At 36.3% G+C, this 17538-nt stretch overlaps 1 protein-coding gene across 1 annotated transcript in view; it reads right to left on the bottom strand.

Annotated features, from left to right (window-relative positions):
• Window positions 1–11107: 11107 nt before the first annotated feature.
• KCNT2 (potassium sodium-activated channel subfamily T member 2) overlaps window positions 11108–17538 on the bottom strand; it is a 422637-nt gene continuing 416206 nt past the window's right edge. Inside the window, exons 26-27 of the mRNA XM_065936707.1 lie at window positions 17207–17291; window positions 11108–11383 (exon numbers count right to left, since the gene is read on the bottom strand). Coding sequence (XP_065792779.1) covers window positions 11272–11383; window positions 17207–17291 — 197 coding nt within the window. The 3' untranslated portion in view covers window positions 11108–11271. The remainder of the gene's footprint in view (window positions 11384–17206; window positions 17292–17538) is intronic.

The following is a 17538-nucleotide window of genomic DNA, read 5'->3' as shown; positions in this document are numbered from 1 at the left end:
TCTTTAATTTACGTAAACTTAAATTGTTTTTCTATCTTTTATAATAGCCTTATTATCCCCATTATTTTTTTTTCTATTGAGATGATTATATTCTGGAAACTTTGTTCAAGCTGGTAAGGACTCTTGTTCTGAATAAGGAATAATTGACTCTATCACACAAATTCTGGGCTCTCATGATTATCTGTGTTCCCTCAATGAAATTCAAACTATACCATCATTATGAGATTCAAATTTGATTCCATCCTAATTTTAATATCAAAATAAAAACATATAAATAAAGATTTAAAGATGATTTGAATATCTGAAGTTATTGATTCCCTACTGATATTTTTTATGTGTGTATAATTTTGAGAATTACTTGGATGGACTTAATGAAAGTAAATTCATATCAAGAAGTATTAAATTAAAAAAAAGAAGTATCAAATGATTACAGAATAAATAAGAGTTACTCTGTGGGAATGCAATAGTGAAAAATAAATGACTTGTTATGACTTTGCATATGAACAACTTTCTCTTACTAAACTTATTTCCCAATTTCATCATGTGGGTATCAAGGCCAGTAGTCTCTAGCCCTCAAAGCCTTGGACAAAACCTAACAGTTGGTAGGAAATGGGCACAGAAACAATTGCCATGTTACAAGATTCAGGAGCTGGTGCTGGATGACAAATCACCTTTGCACACAGCCAAAATTTCCCACCTCTTAGTTTTATCTGCATGTCCAGCACAAAGTAGCTGCCTCTGTTAAGTGGGTGCAGTAATCCGTACCAGGACATAAGATGCAATTACAACACAGGCAAATCTACAGAAGTGATCATTATTGTGTACACTGAACAAATTCCTTACCTTTGATCATCAATTGTATCCTGTTTATTCTGTGATGATATTGGGAGAGTTGCAAAGAAACAATAGATTTTGGACTCAGATGAATATTGTCTTTTATCCATGATACAAAAAGACATTAAATTACTTAACCAAGTTCCTTCATCTGAGTTAAATTCACCCATTCCATTCCATTTTAGTTTGCTGATTCCTAGGATATCAGCATTCACTCTTGCCATCTCCTATTTGACAACTTCCAGTTTGCCTTTATTCATGGACCTCACATTCCAGGTTCCTAAGCAATATTGCTCTTTACAGCATCAGACCTTGCTTCTATCACCAGTCACATCCACAACTTGGTAATGTTTTTGCTTTGGCTCCACCACTTCATTCTCTCTGGAGTTATTTTTCCACAGAACTCCAGTAGCATATTGGGCACCTACCGACCTGGGGAGATCCTCTTTCAGTATCCTATCATTTTGCTTTTTCATACTGTTTATGAGGTTGTCAAGGCAAGAATACTGAAGTGGTTTGCCATTCCAATCTCCAGTGGAGCACATTCTGTCAGACCTCTCCACCATGACCTGACTGTCTTGGGTGGCCCCACATGGCATGGCTTAGTTTCATTGAGTTAGACAAGGCTGTGGTGTACTACTGGGGGCAGGGATCCCTTAGAAGAAATGGAATAGCCATCGTGGTCAACAAAAGAGTCTGAAATGCAGTACTTGGATGCAATCTCAAAAACGACCGAATGATCTCTGTTCCTTTCCAAGGCAAACCATTCAATATCACGGTAATCCAAGCCTATGCCCCAACCAGTGATGCTGAAGAAGCTGAAGTTGGACGGTTCTGTGAAGACCTACAAGACCTTTTAGAACTAACACCCAAAAAAGATGTCCTATTCATAATAGGGGACTGGAATGTAAAAGTAGGAAGTCAAAAAACACCTGGAGTAACAGGCAAATTTGGCCTTGGAATATGCAATGAAGCAAGGCAAAGGCTAATAGAGTTTTGCCAAAAGAACGCACTGGTCATAGCAAACACCCTCTTCCAACAACACAAGAGAAGATTCTACACATGGACATCACCAGATGGTCAACACCAAAATCAGATTGATTATATTCTTTGCAGCCAAAAATGGAGAAGCTCTCTACAGTCAGCAAAAACAAGACAGGGAGCTGACTGTGGCTCAGATAATGAACTCCTTATTGCCAAATTTAGACTTAAACTGAAGAAAGTAGGGATAAAAATCAAATCCCTTATGAATATACAGTGGAAGTGAGAAATAGATTTAAGGAACTAGATCTGATAAACAGAGTGCTTGATGAACTATGGGTGGAGGTTCGTGACATTGTACAGGAGATAGGGATCAAGACCATCCCCATGGAAAAGAAATGCAAAAAGACAAAATGGCTGTCTGAGAAGGCCTTACAAATAGCTGTGAAACGAAGAGAGCAAAAAGTAAAGGAGAAAAGCAAAGATATTCCCATTTGAATGCAGAGTTCCAAAGAATAGCCAGAAGAAATAAGAAAGCCTTCCTCAGTGATCAATGCAAAGAAATAGAGGAAAAACAACAGAATAGGAAAGACTAGAGATCTCTTTGAGAAAATAAGAGATACCAAGGGAACATTTCATGCAAAGATGGGCTTGATAAAGGACAGAAATAGTATGGATCTAACAAAAGCAGAAGATATTAAGAAGAGGTGGCAAGAATACACAGAAGGACAGTACAAAAAAGATCTTCATGACTCAGATAATCACGATGGTGTGATCCCTCACCTAGAGCCAGACATCCTGGAATACGAAGACAAGTGGGCCTTAGGAAGCATCTCTATGAACAAAGCTAGTGGAGGTGATGGAATTCCAATTGAGCTATTTCAAATCCTGAAAGATGATGCTGTGAAAATGCTGCACTCAATGTGTCAGCAAATTTGGAAAATTCAGCAGTGGCCACAGGGCTGGAAAATGTCAGTTTTCATTCCAATCCCGAAGAAAAGCAATCCCAAAGAATGTTCAAACTACCGCACAATTGCATTCATCTCACACGCTAGTAAAGTAATGCTCAAAATTCTCCAAGTCAGGCTTCAGCAATACGTGAACTGTGAACTTCCAGATGTTCAAGCTGGTTTTAGAACAGGCAGAGGAACCAGAGATCAAATTGTCAACATCTGCTGCGTCATCAAAAAAGCAAGCGAGTTCCAGAAAAAAACATCTATTTCTTCTTTATTGGCTATGCCAAAGCCTTTGACTGTGTGAATCACAATAAACTGTGGAAAACTCTGAAAGAGTTGGGAATACCAGACCACCTGACCTGCCTCTTGAGAAACCTATATGCAGATCAGGAAGCAGACCTGTTCCAAAGAGGAAAGGGAGTACATCAAGCCTGTATATTGTCACTCTGCTTATTTAACATATATGCAGAGTACATCATGAGAAACGCTGGACTGGAAGAAGCACAAGCTGGAATCAAGATTGCAAGGAGAAATATCAATACCCTCAGATATGCAGATGACACCACCTTATGGCAGAAAGTGAAGAGGAACTAAAAAGCCTCTTGATGAAAGTGAAAGCGGAGAGTCAAAAGTTGGCTTAAAGCTCAACATTCCGAAAACTAAGATCATGGCATCTGGTCCCATCACTTCATGGGAAATAGATGGGGAGACAGTGGAAGCAGTGTCAGACTTTATTTTGGGGGGGCTCCAAAATCACTGCAGATGGTGATTGTAGCCATGAAATTAAAAGACGCTTACTCCTTGGAAGGAAAGTTATGACCAACCTAGACAGCATATTAAAAAGCAGAGACATTACTTTGCCAACAAAGGTCTGTCTAGTCAAGGTTATGGTTTTTCCAGTGGTCATGTATGGATGTGAGAGTTGGACTGCGAAGAAAGCTGAGCGCCGAAAAATTGATGCTTTTGAACTGTGGTGTTGGAGAAGACTCTTGAAAGTCCCTTGGACTGCAAGGAGATCCAACCAGTGCATCCTAAAGATCAGTCCTGGGTGTTCATTGGAAGGACTGATGCTGAGGCTGAAACTCCAATGCTTTGGCCATATCATGCAAAGATTTGACTCATTGGGAAAGACCGTGATGCTGGGAGGGATTGGGGGCAGGAGGAGAAGGGGACAACAGAGGATGAGATGGCTGGATGGCACCACCGACTGGATGGACATGAGTTTGAGTTATCTCCAGGAGTTGGTGATGGACAAGAGGTCTGGCGTGCTGAGATTCATGGGGTCACAAAGAGTTGGGCACGACTGAGTGACTGAAATGAACTGAAATGAAGTTCCTTCAAGTTAGGTGAATTTATTATTTGTTTAGTGGCTATTTTATATCAAAAGGTAAGCAAAAGGAGGGTGTTGAAGAATATTGAAAAATGTCAGGGAAGTTTTATTCTTTTAATACAGAAAAATTTCTGTTAAGTCCAAATAATTATGAAGCAGACAGATCCCGCTATATTGGATAGTTTCTATTTAAGAAAAAGTTTACAATAATTATAGTGACAATTCTATACCAGCTGAGCCACAAGGGAAGCCTTATAGTGACAATTCTAAAATGCTAAGCTTTTGTTCTTGCATTTTCTTAATAATGCACATTTAATAGCGTATTTACAAGACATTGTCTTGTTGACCAAACATGAAAAGGGAAAATGAGGCAAACTCAGAATTGCCAAAAGGTAAGTTTATGACAATGGCAACCTAGAGGGGTGAGATGGGGGGAGGGAGGACCAAGAGGGATGGAACATATGTATGTGCGGTGCTCTGCTCTGTCACCCAGTCCTGTCTGACTGTTTGTGACCCCATGGACTGTAGCCCGCCAGTCTCCTCTGTCCCTGGGGAGTCTCCAGGCAAGAATACTGGAATGGATAACAAATCCCTTCTCCAGGGGATCTTCCTGACCCAGGAATCAAACAAGGGGCTGTTGCATTGCAGGTGGATTCTTTACCAGCAGAGTTACAAGGGGAATCTGGAACATATGTAGAACTGTAGCTTATTCATGTTTATGCACGGCAGAAACCAACACAATATTATAAAGCAATTATCCTTCAATTTAAAATAAATAATTTTTTTTAAAAGATGAGTTTATTCAGGAATAACAGAGAAATTGCAACTTGGGACATGAAATCAATAGCAAATAACAAGCAAGTCTGTTTAGGGCTTGAGGTTAACTGTATTTATGGGCAGAAACATAAAGAAGGGAGAGTTCGGTTAGAATTTTTTTTAATGGAAAACCAGTGGAGACCAGCCTTGCTATTTCCCTACTCAGACAAAACCAGCCTTACCAGACAAACAAATTCAGTTCAGCTTATTTGTTGAGACCAACCTGACCTGGGTCATTTTTTGTTCATCGCTCTGGAAACCATTAAGGAAATTTCCTAAGGTTGGTACAAGGCAACACCTGACCCACTCTCTCTCACTGAAGAAATACCAGTATTACTAGTTTTATGTAAATCACGTATTTACAGCAAATCATTTCTCATTTCTTAAGTTTTTGTCTTCCTGAGGGCATATGTTTGAAATTTTTCCATTTTGCATTCTCTGGCTCCATTTCATATTGAAATTCTTCTACAGTATCAATATTTCAGCAAACTCAAGAGGAAAAAATGATAGAATGACCTGAAAATGACAAAATAAAATTATTTTATTAAGTGATTTTTAACTTATAGTATCATCTAATAAGTTCTTCCCAGGTTGTAAAGTAATCCCCTGCCATCGTAGGAGACTTAAGAGATGTGGGTTTGATCCTTGGACCGGGAATATCCACTGCAGGAGTGCATGGCAACTCACTCTAGTATCCTTGACTGGAGAATCCCATGGACAGATGAGCCTGGTGAGCCACAGTCCACAGGGTCACAAAGAGTCAGACATGCCTGAGTGAGCACAAGTGAAAAACAAGGATTGCCCACAATCACTTGGAGGAGGCTGAGCACTTCAAAATAAAAGACTTGTCTCCTTTAGTTAGAGATAATAAATCAAACACAGCTACTTATTTTTAGCAACACATTTTTTGGTGAAAACGTTAGTCATTTTATAGTCACGTCATAGTGTGCCTTTTGCAAAAACATTAAAAGTCAAATTAATTTCATTAAAAAGTGATCATAAGATAGTCTCTTTTCAAAATTAAATCATTTGTGGCTTAGTTGGCCCCTAAACCTCTACAATTGAAGTATTTTTCAAGTGGTGTTTTTCTCAATCTTTTTTGTCTGTTTGAATACTTAACTAAAGTAATAAATATTTCCATTATATTTATACTACTTGAAATAATATAAATCAATAATTGTATTTACAAATCTCAACTTAAGTGCTTACCTTAGGTTTAGTAACAAGAGGATCTCACAGGCCCAATCTTTTGTTAAGTTGAGAATATTCCAAGACATCCTCAAGTTTTCTTATTCTATCTAAGTATTAACAACATATGAATCAAGGAATGACAGTCTGTAAATTCAGGAATTTTCCTTTTGGAATTGTATTTAATTTTAAAGTGCAAAACTATCTAGTCTGTTAGTGCATGAAATTAAACCTATTTGTATGGATAGAAAAAGGAAAAATGTGTCTGTGAGTACAATTCTGTATTTCTTTGAAATGTGACTAAATTATAGTGCAATTTCTTAGATTTCTGCTATTACTTAAGAAGACAGATATTTTAACTCTATTGCAACATTTTTATTAATAGATATAACCAGTACAATGAAATTTTATTGAGTACTAAGATAGTCTATAATCTTTAATTACAAGCCAAATAATATTTTTTTTCAGAACCATTTGGTATAATCTCATATTGATCTACCACAGTTAAAGCTGACCTGTTCCTTCAAGTAACATAGACTAGAGAACAATCCTATAAAATGATCAGAGATCAAAATGAAATAATAGTTGTCTAATGCTCCACAGAGTAAGTGTTGTCTATCTTAAAAATATCCCAGCAGGTATTATTTAATTGGCTGATTTTCCCCAAAATCTGTCCTTCAAATTTCAGGCCTTGAAATTTGATATCACCTTTATCTCAAATTTATTCAGATGGAGACTTATGTATTATTCTCAGCCAGGATCTAATCTGAAGAACTACACAGTGATTTGGACAAAGAACATTACAGATAAACATTAACTGTATCAGAACCTTGGAGTAATGACAGATTGAGTAGTGCTAAGTAAAGAGGACTTGAAAATAATACAGCAATAAGAGATATAAGGAGCATGTATTATCTTAAGAGCTGAGACTGAGCATCCAGAAGAGACCAAAGGACTGAAACCAGACTGTTGGCATTGCTATGTTTCACAGAATTGCAGAAAATTCTATGGTACTCCTTTGCTGAACATCTCAGGACAGTCTTCAAGGGGGAGCGTACCATTGGAGGCACTTGATTATACAACCATCCTGGGGGTGCTAAAGGAATCTCCTGGCCTTTGGATGTGTTCACCGCCATGTATTTTAGGAGACATTCTGTGAACAAGCCACTCACACTGCAGGGTCATCAGGAGTCTGGTGCTGTGACAGTTGCATATGCTGCAAAGTTGGTCCTGTAGAAGAAAAGAGCAGACTTTTCTTTGTTTTGCTGTTCTTACTAACATTTCCCAGGCTTCCCAGGTGGAACAGTGGTAAAGAATCCACTTGCCAATGCAGGAGATTCAGGAGATGCAGATTCGGTCCCTGGATTGGGAAGATCCGCTGGAGGAGGAGATGGAAACTCACTCCCATAGTCTTGCCTTGGAAATCCCATGGGTAGAGAAACCTGGCTGGCTACAGTCAGTGTGGTCACAAAGAGTCACACACAACTGAGCATGCATGCACATTGGTATTTCCAAATATCCAAAGGAATTGGAGGCAAAAAGAAAACCCAGAGAACTCATCACCATGCTGCACCTCAAGCCCTAGTTCCCTAGTACATCTTCCTTCTTCTGTTTAACCTTCTTATGCTGGATTGATATGTAGTATTTGTCATTCAACCCAACTTAGGTCTGCTTGCTTGAGGCAGAGCAAAGCCATCTATGGACACCAGGCAGTGGTGAAGGAAAGTACAGTCTTTATTGCCAGGCACCAAGTAAGGAGAACAGTCAGCAAGTGTTCAATAAACCCAAACTTGTCAGTGGCTTTCAAGGAAGGGTTTTTAAAGGCAAGGAAAAGGAGAGGGGTGAGGTAACAGGATGGTTTTTCAGGAATCTCAAGTATCAATTTTCTGGTTTCCACTGGTCTGGGGTCTATGTGCTGGTGGTCAGCATGTAGTCAACTTCTTCCCTTTTGGGGGTTGCAGTATCTGCAAAACAACTCCAAGGTATGGCTCAGAATATGACTAAGAGCTCTTGAGGAACTAAGTGTCCTTGATTCTGTTTTTTGGCTAAGTTAATACTATTTTGTCTTGCTTGACTGTTTTCCTAGAACATGGGGGATGGTGTGTCTGTCCCTGGGAAGGCCCAGAGGGTCCTGCTCAGTTTCATGTCTAGGGTTTTCAGCTGCACTTAGGAGTAATGGGGAGAAAATTTCTACTCCATTTCCCTGACCAAAAGTCTAGCTTTGCATTTAAAGCTGGTTTTCTGTAAGCACTGTTTTTCTGGCCTTTAAATTACTCTTTTGAGACATTATTCTCTAGTTATTAAAAGAAATTTTTTTTCTCTTCTGACACCTACATTGGTGTTTCTTTTTGATTTTTTTCCTATCCTTTTTTTTTTTTTTTTTGCCTTCCTTTTCTCTCTCTTTGTCTCTTTCCCTTTCTACTTTTCCCTCCCTTCCCTTTGCTCACTTCTTCTTCTGTCTCTTTGGCTTCCCTGTCCTTCTTTCCTTAAGTAATTGAACAACTGTATATTTATCACTAACTTTTTCAGTGATATCACCTTCATGTTTATATTGGTTTTGAAATATTAAAGTGACAGGTAAAAATACAATTGTGGCCAAAGAAAATATAATTTGTCTACACAACTCAAGTTTTGCCAAAGTAAATGTTTTCATCGTCAGAAATAATTTTATTATTTATTTGAAAGCAATGTAACTGGTAGCAAAATGGTACATAGACAATAAACAGAACCAAATCCCATAGGGTTACAAGAACTAATATTGACTTAATATTTATTTTCATGTGCAAGTGTAAGTAATTTAAAAAGGCAACCATTTGTTAAAAGGCTTTTATAAGTGTGTTTTTATTTTTTAAATAACAGAAAGACTAATAAACTATCATCGTTATAGCAAGCTGATCTGAATTGTGTTAAATATTAAATTTGGACTAATGTTCATAGTCAAAAATAATTATTTTAAAATTTATGAAACAATTTTTTTTATTTTCATAGGAAATATAGTCAGGTCCTACATAGCGTAAAATCCTAGTCTTGGCAACTGTCATAATGCAAAAATACTCAATTTGAGATATTGGAGGAAATAGAAGATTTCATAAGACCTTACATTTATTCCTAAACACAACTGTAATAGGTAAAGACATGGCAACTCAAAGAAACATCATACTTAAATTTCAATGTGGAAATATGAAACAAGTTCATTAAATTTATTGTTGTTCTCCATTACATATATTAATTCAATTCTGCCTTCAGTTTGAAAAATTTCTATGTGAATATGCTTGTTAAATATATTTCACCTGTGTTTATAGCATATACACATGTACAAGCATACCATCTTTGTTTTAAGCTGTGTTTCTATTTCCTTGTTTGGTTAAAGAGAATTAAATATAGGGTCTCCCTATTTTAGGGGAAATTCTTGGTGTTCATGTTGTTCTAAAATGAGAGTAATGTAAAATACTAAACAAAAACAGCAATAGGCATTTCATATACTCAAAGCCAAATTATACAATAGCTGTAATCTATAGTTCCACATTTTATACTTTATATTTTATATTCACAGAATTATGAAGGAATATTAGATTTTATTTATTTGTTACCTTTAATCCTGTTTTCTTTTTAATTTACCTGCTTTTTGTGTAAAGAAATGATGCCACATCACTTTCTAGTTTTTAAATGTTCTACTTTCTGTTGAATTAAAATTCAAAGCAAAATTCAGAAAAAAAATTTGGAACAAAAATATCTTTTAAAATTTGTCAGTATCTCTTTCATGGGAATGACAGCACATTCCAATTACCTTGTGTTTTTCAACCTGTTTCTGAAGGGGACTAATGCAATACAGGTAAGAGCACTGGAGTGATCAAGGGTCAACTTTTCTTTTATGACAGTCAAATTCTGTGTGGTCTGCATTAAATTTAAATGGCAAAAACTACCTTTGCTTTTTGGCCACACCACGCAGCTTGCAGGATCTTAGTTCTCTGACCAGAAATAGGACCCAGGCCCTTGGCAGTGAAAGCACAGAGGCCTAACCATTAGACCACCAGGGAATTCCCCCAAGCTACCCATTTTTATTTGTATGTTTTCTGTAGAATGTCAAAGTATAGTTAAATTAGATTAAAATTTTGATATAGAATTTTTTTAATATGATTACTTCAATGCTAAAGGCATAAAGGAGGACTTCTAATGTTTTGAAATTCTTTGTATTCTATAAAAAGCATAATTATGCTTCTTTTAAAGTATCCTTCTAATGAAACATACTATATAGATATATAAAAATTGTTAAAGCTCAAGATTTTAATGAAAATCATTACTTACTATTTCAGTTTCAATTCTTACAGTAAATTTAAGTTGACAAATGTGTTTCAAGTATTTTCCCTATGTTAGGTATTCTCTTAGGAGAACAATATGTTAGGAGAACAATAAATATTTGCTTTTATACTTTTCTTGGCATACAATGTGTGTCAAACATAAAGTTAGGGAAAATTTCATATAGTCAATATTTATTTTTGTTTGTTTTGATTTCTTCAGAGTAATAAAACATGCTATCATCATGGCAAATTCTAAAATGGATATCATATCATATGAAAAGGCAACAAAAAGGTTAAAATGACTGAGGGATTCATATTCTAAAGCAAACTATGATTCTTACACAGAAGTCAGCCACGTGAATGTGTTTATCTGTGTAGAGAAGACTAGACACAGTATGATGAGCTGTTTTTATGGAAAAGAAATGTAATAGGACACATTTAATTTTAGGAGGAGCAACCATCTTCTATGTCCATTGGGATGCACCAAATATAGTTAGATTTCTAGTTTACTTTCATAAAGTCTCAATACTTTTAAAAAAAAATTGGCTTCTACAGGTTGCATCATTGTCAAACAAGGAAACATCAGGTTTAAATTTTTGTGTTCTGACTCAGGTTTTCAAGACCATTCCATTGATGTCTTTCAAATATTAAGAGGAGGAGTACCAACAAGCAGTACTTCAAGTTTCAAAATACTCTATACTTCCAGGAGAATAGATTTTTTTTTTTTTAATATGAAAGAAGTGGATATATTCCAATCTAGTTTATTTCATGCCAGCAATGCTTTTTCTTTCCTAAGATCTAAAGTTGTTTCAAGCAACATCCTTGGAGGGAAAATAAAACCAAAAAGCAGTTTATTATTTTCTTTTTATCAAAGCTGAGTTTCCTCTCGAGAGTCCTGAACCATGGTGTTGCAGATGCTGTTTTTTCGACTGGGTTCACTGTTGGGTAGGTAAGCCAGTGGATCCGGTCGGATTAAGTATCTAATAAAAGAAAACAAAATAAATGACTGCAGTAACAACTAAAGGCAAAGCTCATCCACCCTGACACTTTAGATTGTTACTTCAAGTTTATTTGTTTAGTGTTAATGGTTATCAAAACTTGTCTCCACATATGTTTCTCTAATGGTGGAAGGACTTGCTGTTTATTTGGTCTGTAACATTTTGCAGGGCTGGTATTAATTCTATACCTAAAAACGTTGTGAAGATGAATATGAATGAATGATGAACAATTGCCGTTCAGTTGCAATCCATCACCACATTCACCTTATCAAACATTTATATTTTATTCTAGTATTTTGTTGATCTATTCTTCTTTTTTTTTAACTTTTTATTTTGTATTGTTGTATAGTCGATTAACAATGTTTTGATAGTCTCAAGTGAACAACAAAGGGACTCACTCATACGTATACATATATCTATTCTGCCCAAACCCAGCTGCCACCGAGGCTGTCATATAACATTGAGCAGAGTTCCATGTGCTATACAATAGGTCCTTGTTGGTCATCCATTTTAAATATATCGATTTATTATTCTTTACTTTGGCTATTTTTCTATCAAGGAGACCTAAATACTAGCCATGATTATATCACTTGATTGTTCTTAGTTTTATCATTCATAACTATTAATAATTTGATCAAATTATTTCTATAGTCTCTTAATTTAAATATTCTGTGACTCTAAAAAAATTAATGATTTCAGAAATGCCATGAAGAACATTATGCATAAATAACATTTTAAATGAATTGACCTAAAATTCAGGTTATGCTATATTAAGCAATTGGACAAAAAAATTATCCTTAATTCACTCTATTAATAAGTAGGTAAGTGTTCATCTGCCAAACTCACACATTTCCATGTTAGAACTTGTTTCAAGAAGGATGGTTTACTTCAGACTGCCTAATGATATGAGTGTCTTGAGCTTCTCTAGACTACAAGCTAGGATCTGGGGATATGAAAAGCCACACTCTCCGACCCCTGCAGAAGATTTAATTTATGAAGCAGGTAAAAGGATGAAAAAGAAATTCCAAACACCACAGAAAGATGAAAAGAACAACAGACAATGAGGGAATGTTTTATTGAGGGGTCTAGGTTGATGTCTCTCCAGGTAGAAGTGGAGTGGAAATGGGACTGAGAAAAAAGTTCCATCCCAAGGATGACCTTGGCATGTTCAGAAAATGAGTTAGACATCAGAGGACTGGTTAGACCAGGAAAGGACAGGAGATGAATTCATGAAAGAACCTAGAAAGATGCTAACGAAGGACTTTCAGCTTCAGGATAAGTTTCCATTTCTGTTCTAGAGGCAGTGGGAAGCCATGAGCACTTGGAAGTGAGAGGTGGAAAGTGAATACATGTAACAGAGCTCCTAAAATGTCTTGTTCAGATGCAAATGCAATGAGTATTTCATCACTTTGTAATAATGTTAGGAGCTACACAAATAAATGCAGGAACTAACTCAAAAGTGGAAACTATAATGAAGATTCGTACTACTCTTAAAGACCAAAAGGAAGATATTCATAAATATGTCTGAATTAAAGGACATATTTATGAATACTGGGTCATAGATGTTCTGTTTTATTAACAAAGGCCAAAACGTTTGACTGTGTGGATCACAACAAACAGAAAATTCTTAAAGAGATGGGAATACTAGACCACCTGACCTGTCTTATGAGAAATCTGTATGCAGATCAAAAAGCAACAGTTGGAAACGAGCATGGAACAATGGACTGGCTCCAAATTGGGAAAGGAGTACATCAAGGCTGCATATTGTCACCCTGCTTATTTAACTTCTATGCAGAGTACATCAAGTGAGATGCCAGACTGGATGAAGCACAAGCTGGAATCAAGATTGCCAGGAGAAATGTCAACAACCTCAGATATGCAGATGACACCACCCTATTGGCAGAAAGCAAAGAGGAATTTTAAAACCTCTTGATGAAGTTGAAAGAGGAGAGTGAAAAACCTGGCTTAAAATTCAACATTTAAAAAACTAAGATCATAGCATCCAGTCCTATCACTTCATGGCAAATAGATGGAGAAAAAATGGAAACGACAAAGGCTTTATTTTCTTGGGCTCCAAAATCACTGCAGATGGTGACTGCAGCCATGAAATTAAAAGATACTTCCTCCTTGGAAGAAAAGCTATGACCAACTTAGACAGCATGCTAAAAAGCAAAGGCATTACTTTGCCAACAAAGGTCTGTATAGTCAAAGCTATGGTTTTTCCAGTAGTCATGTATGGATGTGAGATTTGGATCAAGCCGCTATGGAGAACAGTGTGGGAATTTCTTAAAAAACTGGAAATAAAACTGCCATATGACCCAGCAATACCACTTCTGGGCATACACACCGAGGAAACCAGATCTGAAAGAGACACGTGCACCCCAAATGTTCATAGTAGCACTGTTTATAATAGCCAGGACATGGAAGCAACCTAGATGCCCATCAGCAGACGAATGGATAAGGAAGCTGTGGTACATATACACCATAGAATATTACTCAGACATTAAAAAGAATTTATTTGAATCAGTTCTAATGAGATGGATGAAACTGGGGCCCATTATACAGAGTGAAGTAAGCTAGAAAGATAAAGACTAATACAGTATACTAACACATATATATGGAATTTAGAAAGATGGTAATGATAACCCTATATGCAAAACAGAAAAAGAGACACAGATGTACAAAACAGACTTTTGGACTCTGTGGGAGAAGGCGAGGGTGGGATGTTTCAAGAGAACAGCATTGAAACATGTATATTATCTAGGGTGAAACAGATCACTCGCCCAGGTTGGATGCATGAGACAAGTGCTCGGGTCTGGTGCACTGGGAAGACCCAGAGGGATTGGGTAGAGAGCGAGGTGGGAGGGGGGATCGGGATGGCGAATACATGTAAATTCATGGCTGATTCATGTCAATGTATGACAAAACCCACTACAATATTGTAAAGTAATTAGCCTCCAACTAATAAACATAAATGGAAAAAAAAAAAAGAAGGTTGAGTATTGAAGAATTGATGCTTTTGAACTGTGGTGTTGGAGAAGACACTCGAAAGTCCCTTGGGCTGGAAGGGGATCAAATCAGTCAATCCTAGAGGAAATCAGTCCTGAATATTCATTGAAAGGACTGATGCTGAAGCTGAAGCTCCAATTCTTTGGGCACCTGCTGCGAAGAACTGACTCATTGGAAAAGACCCTGATACTGGGAAAGACAGAAGGCAGGAGGAGAAGGGGCTTACAGAAGATGAGATGGTTGGATGGCATCACCAACTCTATGGACATGAGCTTGAGCAAGCTCCAGGAGTTGGCGATGGACAGGAAAGCCTGGCATGTTGCAGTCCACAGAGTTGCAGAGTCGGGCAGGACTGAGCAACTGAACTGAACTGATGTGCTTTAATGAAAATGAGAAGAGCAATTTAAAGCACTGTAGTCTATTTTGTTCCATCAAATGAAAGTTGAAATTGGCGTCCTTGGATCTATTGACTGGATTTTGTTATCCATGGGCCTGCTTTATAATAAGGAATATCGATAGCATGGTAGATCAATGAAGAAAGCTAATAGTGCCCATTAAACTTTTTATCGCCATATCGTCTAGTGATTTATGGTTCTTTGAATCAACTTAATGTTGTGCCTTCAATTAAAATGAACTTTTGAATGCGGTTCTTTAGAAAACCATACAAAGCTTGTGTATAATCCATTATCCCCTAAATTCATTGATTCAGCTGCAAAAGTCCCCTTCCATATTATAACGACTACTAAACTTATGAGTCTAATAAAAAATAAATTTCTTGAATGTGCTTTTTGTACATCTTGTCATGGTAGCTTTTTTTTTTTGCTCCAGTTATACTAAAATTTAATTATCTCAATGCCCAAAATACAGGACATGGAAAAAGAGTTTTTTTTGTTTTTTTTTTAAATAGTAGTCAACTTGATGGTTTAGCTTAAAACTAATACAAATAATAATATCTAAAAGGCAGAAAATTCCATGCCTAGTTTTCCTGTATATATTGTAACATCCATATTTTATTTTTATGTTTGCATTTTTAAAAGTTTCAGGAATTATTTTGAGTTACAAAATCTATTTGATGGAAGGCTAGGTACATATATTCAAAAGGTTAACATGATCTTACCATTTAATGAAAAATAATCATGAAAAATAATCATATTAGTCTCAAAAAACTTATGATTTGTTATGAAATAAAAATAAGTTATGATTAATTTAAAAATATATATGCATAATTGAAACTTTGAAGGAGAGGCATACAAAAGTTGGAACTACAAGGGCAGACTGTATAAATAATAAAAATTGCCTGATTTTATGGGTCAAAGGAGGAAAGATATGTGTAAATACAAACACAAGTAAAACAGAGCAAATTTATCATATTTTAATTATATACAAAGTGCAGCCTCCAGAATGGGCAGTTGAAAGCCAAGTACATCACAAATAAGATATTTAATCGGGTGGAGAGGGAGGTGGGATGGGAGACTGGGATGGGGAATCCGTGTAACTCTATGGCTGATTCATATTAATGTATGACAAAACCCACTGAAAAATTAAAATAAATAAATAAATACGTATTCATATAAAAAAATAAATAAATAAAGTGCTCTATGAATTCATCATCACCACTGGCTTACTCCTAACCTTACATCAACAGCTGTCAAAATGACTTTTCTAAATTTTTGTTACTTTCTTGCTCATATATCCAAGTGCTCTCATTACTAGAAGATTGAGCATAAATTCTTTGTTTTCTAATCTAAGGTCCTTCCAAAGTCAGGTTTAATATGTTTCCAATACTGCAAAGAACTGACTCATTTGAAAAGACCCTGATGTTGGAAAAGATTGAAGGCAGAAGGAGAAGTGGATGACAGGTTGAGATGGTTGGATGGCATCACGGACTCAGTGGACGTGAGTTTGAGTAGGTTCCAGCAGTTAGTGATGGACAGGGAAGCCTGGCGTGCTGCAGTCCATGGGACTGCAAAGAGTTGGACACAACTGAGTGACTGAACTGAACTGAATATCATGTTTAACTAGTTATTAACGATGCAAATTCTAACAATACAAAGCTTTTACTCTGGTCACACTAGGCTCTGTAGTACTGCCAGCTGGCACACATTATGCGATGCCCAGGTAGTGCATTTTCTCAAGCCATCTCCCTTTCTGGAATGTTCTCTCCTCTCCAACTACACAAATCCTATCTACCCTAAGAGTCTAGTTTAAGTCCTCCATCTTTATAATCAGAATAACTCACAACAATGCCTTCTTTCCTGAGTTTAGAAAAACACTATCTCATTTAATCCATGTTTAAGTCATGTGACAAAGTCATGATATATAGACCACACTTTTAAAGCAGCACTTTAACACTTTTACGAACATGCATAATATGAATTACTACCATAGACCTTTCCTAATAAAGATTTTGACCAATTTTACCTTGGTTTTGAGAAAGTCTAAGGGATTTAGAATTAGCTAGTGTGGGATATTTTAGGTTTTCCTTTGAACTTCTTTCTTCTTTTTATTCCACAGATTTTCTATCATTTGTCTAAATGTATATATTGAAAACAAAATTCAAGCTGTCTTCTATACCTCTACCATCCTATGATGCTTTTGTATAGTATGACACACAGCAATACACAATGCAGTGCACAAAATGCATTTGTTTACTGAACACCAAAATTAGACTTTGATTTTCTAAGTATTTATATCACAAGAACAATATGGTACTATTATGGGGAAATAAAAATATAAAAATAAATAAATTTGTGGTTTTCTGAAAATACAGGCTCTATGTGAAATACATCAACTTACACAACATCATTCAGCTCCAGTCTGGTGTCTGGAGATGGGTTTATCAGGATGTAGGAGAGGGTATTTTGATGATCATTCATTTCATCTAGAAGATAAATAAATGCCAAGTTAGTTATACCACTTACAGAAAATTATGGGAATTATTGCAGAGCATCTTACCTTCAAACCACATAGCTGTCAATAATAACTTGCTATAATTTTGCCCACAGCATGACTGTTTATATAACTTTGACTATTTTCAAATTACTGCTACTGGAAATATCTGACAGGTACTCATTTTTTGTTCCAATAGATGTTAAAAAATATTTAAGTGTCTAATTCTGTTCACAGCA

The sequence above is a fragment of the Muntiacus reevesi genome, chromosome 5, assembly GCF_963930625.1.
Source record: "Muntiacus reevesi chromosome 5, mMunRee1.1, whole genome shotgun sequence".
NCBI classification, from domain to species: domain Eukaryota; kingdom Metazoa; phylum Chordata; class Mammalia; order Artiodactyla; family Cervidae; genus Muntiacus; species Muntiacus reevesi.
Note: the sequence above shows the minus strand (reverse complement) of the source record. Positions and strands in the feature narration are given on the sequence as shown.